The 4075-nt window shown below is 41.6% G+C and overlaps 1 protein-coding gene across 1 annotated transcript in view; it reads left to right on the plus strand.

Annotated features, from left to right (window-relative positions):
• Positions 1 to 90: 90 nt before the first annotated feature.
• SF3A3 (splicing factor 3a subunit 3) overlaps positions 91 to 4075 on the plus strand; it is a 21538-nt gene continuing 17553 nt past the window's right edge. Inside the window, exons 1-4 of the mRNA XM_023523988.1 lie at positions 91 to 240; positions 1505 to 1557; positions 1662 to 1767; positions 3918 to 3990. Of these exons, the coding sequence (XP_023379756.1) occupies positions 232 to 240; positions 1505 to 1557; positions 1662 to 1767; positions 3918 to 3990 (241 nt within the window). The 5' untranslated portion in view covers positions 91 to 231. The remainder of the gene's footprint in view (positions 241 to 1504; positions 1558 to 1661; positions 1768 to 3917; positions 3991 to 4075) is intronic.

The raw sequence follows: 4075 nt of genomic DNA on the forward strand, positions 1-4075 counted from the left end.
ACCCCCACCCCCGGTACCCTTCTGGGCTCCCTCTTCGAGCTCCGGCCTTGGTAACCTCCCGGATCCAGCGCCCCAAAGGCCGACTTGCTTTAGTCGCTAAGATCTGAGCGGATAAGCTCCGCCCTTGGGCGGCCTTTCTAACTCCAGAACTCCCGACTAACGGCGTCTGTGTTACTGTTTGCCTTTTTTCAGCTCCGGGACCAGATCAATTCTGACCACCGCACACGGGCCATGCAAGATGTGAGTGCCCCGGTGTCCGATTCTCTGGGTCGGGATGAGCTGGGAAAGAGAGGGAAGGCGAGGTGCGGGGGTCACCTGAGCCCTGGCCAAAAATAACCAGAGTGGCTAGTCCAGAGTTGTCTGCCTGGAGACGTCCTCGCGGCTGCTAAGCCTGAGGGTCTGAACTGCCCTTCATCACCTCTCGGAATGCGAGATTCTTTGTTACTCGGAAAAACGCCCCTTCTTATAGCATTCTGCATCTCATGGAAGTGCTTAGATAGGTTATGAGGAGTCCATGACTCAGGTACTGTCTCTTCGCTCTGAGAATGCACCGTTTTGAAGTATTTTTGCCTACATTGTCTGCATTTGCGTAGTAGTAGTTCAGTTTCTTTTAAAAAACTAATCAAAATCAAAATGTTGATTCTCATTAGAGCTGAGTGACAGGTACGTAGAGGTTCATTATACTATGCTCTCTCTACTCTTGCATATGTTTGAAATCTGTTTAGAAAGGAATAAAAGACCTAATCAGTTTCTGATTTGTAGTAGATAATTAGTATCACAGCTCCTAGTTCCTTATCGGAGTTCCTAAATCCAAAATATTCTGAAAACAAACGATTTATTATTTGTTTTGTTATTACTTGATAATAACTGACTTGATCTCACTTGGCAGCAAAACCTGACCTGAACATATGAGAGGCTTTTTATGGTCTTTATCCCATTTAGTAAATAATGCATAACTAATGCATTTCACTGCAGAACTATTAATATTTGTTCCAGATTCTACTAGGGGTATTACATAATATATAGTACCTTTCTGAACCTGAAAATCCCACATTCCAAGGCAGATCTGGTCCCTAAGTTTTGGAGGAGAGACTATGTACCTGTTCCATCCTGAGTTTGAATCCAAAGGAAGCTGTGCGATGTGCACTCCTCAATCAAGCTTTTTGAAGTAGTAAAGATCATCTTGGGCCACCCTTTTATCTTCGAGAGTCTTAGGTGTGAAATACTGTTTACCATATGGCTGTCTTTTATGACTTCTGGGGAAAGTTAAGCCTCAGTAGTATGTAAATATAGGAACTCTCTGCCACCCCTTGAATCACATCGCTTAGGTAGTCTTCAAATTGACCTGCTTTAAACACTAACCAGGAATCAGTGCTATCTATTAAAGGTACCTGAAAGCACAGGAACTTTTAACACCACATCACTCAAGGTTTCCTTTGTTGATTGCTTAGCTCTATAATTGTACACATTGCTTCATTCTCATGGGTTTGTGTTTGCCTTTCAGAGGTATATGGAAGTCAGTGGGAACCTGAGGGATTTGTATGATGATAAGGATGGGTAAGTGACAGTCATAGCCAATCCAGGAGTTAGTATTTCTGAGGAGCCATGGTTAAAGAACTGATTTTGTGCTCTGTTCTTTGGGTTTTTTCCTGAAATTGCAGGTTACGAAAGGAGGAGCTCAATGCCATTTCAGGACCCAATGAGTTTGCTGAATTCTACAATAGACTCAAGCAAATAAAAGAATTCCACCGGAAGCACCCAAATGAGGTATGGCCTTAAAAAGTATTTTCTCCAAACCTGTCTAAGAAGAGCCTGCTAAAGGAAAGGTTTAAGGAAAATGGAGATGTGCTACTCTTATGTTCCTTCAATAAAGAACTTGCTGTTTAGCTGCAAGGAATGTATTTAGCGGACATCCTACAACTCCAATTCTTTTAGGATCCCCCTCAGATTTAAGCCAAAGCCATTCTTTTGCTGGGCATCCCCCAACCAGTGACTCAGCACAGTGGGGGAGATTGTAGCCTGGCTATTTCTGCCCAGTGTGAGACTCTTCTTATGAGTAATCTTTGCTGCAGAGCTCTCCATTGGGTTGGTCAAGATTTTGTCCTATCTTTATCATGGTCTAGGCTCTCCCTGCCCAGTCCTCTCCATTTCATCTTTCATGGCTATTTCACCTCTACTCCTAATTGTCTTAAAATCTGCTGCCTAGAGCATCCAGCTAACACAAAGAGGCTTTACTCACTTCCAGTGATCATTACACATTTAAGATTCAGCCCAGAGGCCAACTCACATGAGATATCTTACCTAGTCTTACCCCTGCCATTGATCTTTCCTTTCTTTATGAGCCTCTTATTTTATGACAATGAATGTCTGCCCCACTATATCATAAAACTATAAGGAGCAGGGATTATGTCTAAATTGTCTAGAACCCGTTAAGCATCTTGCACAGCTAATCAAAGGAATTTTAGGGGGACAGGGGACAAGTCATGGCTGTAGAAGTGGAGAGGGACGGGTCGGCAATGACTGAGCTTTCGTGGCTGTGTAACTTGAAAGTTGTTTTCTCCCTTGATAGAAATAAGGAAGAAAGAGATAACTCATTTGCAGTAGAAGATGAATTTTTATATGTTTTCAGGGGATATTATATCTAGGTAGAAATGTCCCCTGATCTGTTAAAGTTAAGCGACTGGGGCTCAAGCAAGAGGTAAAGGATCATGATTTAGATTTGAGAATTATCACATGAACTTGATGGTTGAAGCCATGACTCATAGAGCTGTGGGAGAAACACAGTGTGAAGGGAGAGTGTCGGAGTTTCTCTGTGTGCCTTGGGGTACACTCACAAGGTACCGACTGAAAAGGAGCCTTGGAAGACTTCCATCACAGAGGTCAAATGTCAGCTTCGGGTAATGTTATCTTAACCGATACTAAGCAAAAGAGAGTTTCAGAAAGGAAGTCTCTGATATCAGCTGGTGTTGGTGTTGACTGATAACTGCCAGGGTTGCTGCTCCACTGAAGTATTGGGAATGAAAATCTGGTCACGGGTAAGAGTGGGTAATGGGGAAATAGTATGGAGTATGGAACATAGATTTGAAAGACTGGCAGAAAATAGAAGAAGAGAAACAGAAAGATCATAAGAAAGATGAGAAAGATGTACCTGTTTAAAGGAACAGATGGAAAAAGGAAAAGACTGAAAATACCAGAAAGGAAAAGCAATTGAAGTTAAGTGGAGATAGATGAATGTAATCTCACATACCTACATATGTATCCCCGACTCCCGCCACCCTCCCTTGGAGGGTAGAGTTTGAGTCTTTTGCTAATCAAGAGAGAAGACATGTCCCATTCCAGTGTGTTAGCCATATTCCAGCCATAGTAGAAAGGTGAGGTTATATAAAGGATTGAAAAACAACATAATAACGTTGCTCCCACTAGTGTGTGCTTGTACAAATACATATAAACACATAGAACAGTGGTTTCCAAATTTTGCTGCATGTTTGAATCACCTGGGGATCTTTAAAGTACTGATACCTGCTCTCTTTCTAATTAAATTGGTATCAGATGCATCAGGATTTTTTTAACACACTTTTAGGTGATTCTAATGTGCAGCAAAGTTTGGGAATGACTGGCATAAAAAAAGGTTCGTTAACAGTGGTTAACTATTTGCAGAAGAATAAAGGGGGACTTTGATTCTTCATTTTGTCTTTTTGTGTTGAGTTTTTGTGAGCATGTGTTACTTTAGCAATTTTTAGTCAAGCAATACAGAAAAGGAAAAGAAAAAAGCAAGATAATTGGAGAACAGTAGTAGGCTCCTGAAGAAAAATCAAGGCCAAAGGGTCAAAAGTCTAATTTGCTGCATAGCCCATTTCTATAGTATTGCAACTTTTATAGTGAAAAATCCACCTGAGCTTTTTTCTTTTTTTTATCAGATCTGTGTGCCAATGTCAGTGGAATTTGAGGAGCTCCTGAAGGCTCGAGAGAATCCAAGTGAAGAGGCACAAAGTAAGTAGAGTTTTAAATAGGATTTAGCATTTCCATCCAGCACTAGCAGAAGTACAAGTTAATAACAGCTCAGTTTGCCCTGAGA

Source organism: Pteropus vampyrus, unplaced genomic scaffold (assembly GCF_000151845.1).
Source record: "Pteropus vampyrus isolate Shadow unplaced genomic scaffold, Pvam_2.0 Scaffold435, whole genome shotgun sequence".
In the NCBI taxonomy this organism is placed as follows: domain Eukaryota; kingdom Metazoa; phylum Chordata; class Mammalia; order Chiroptera; family Pteropodidae; genus Pteropus; species Pteropus vampyrus.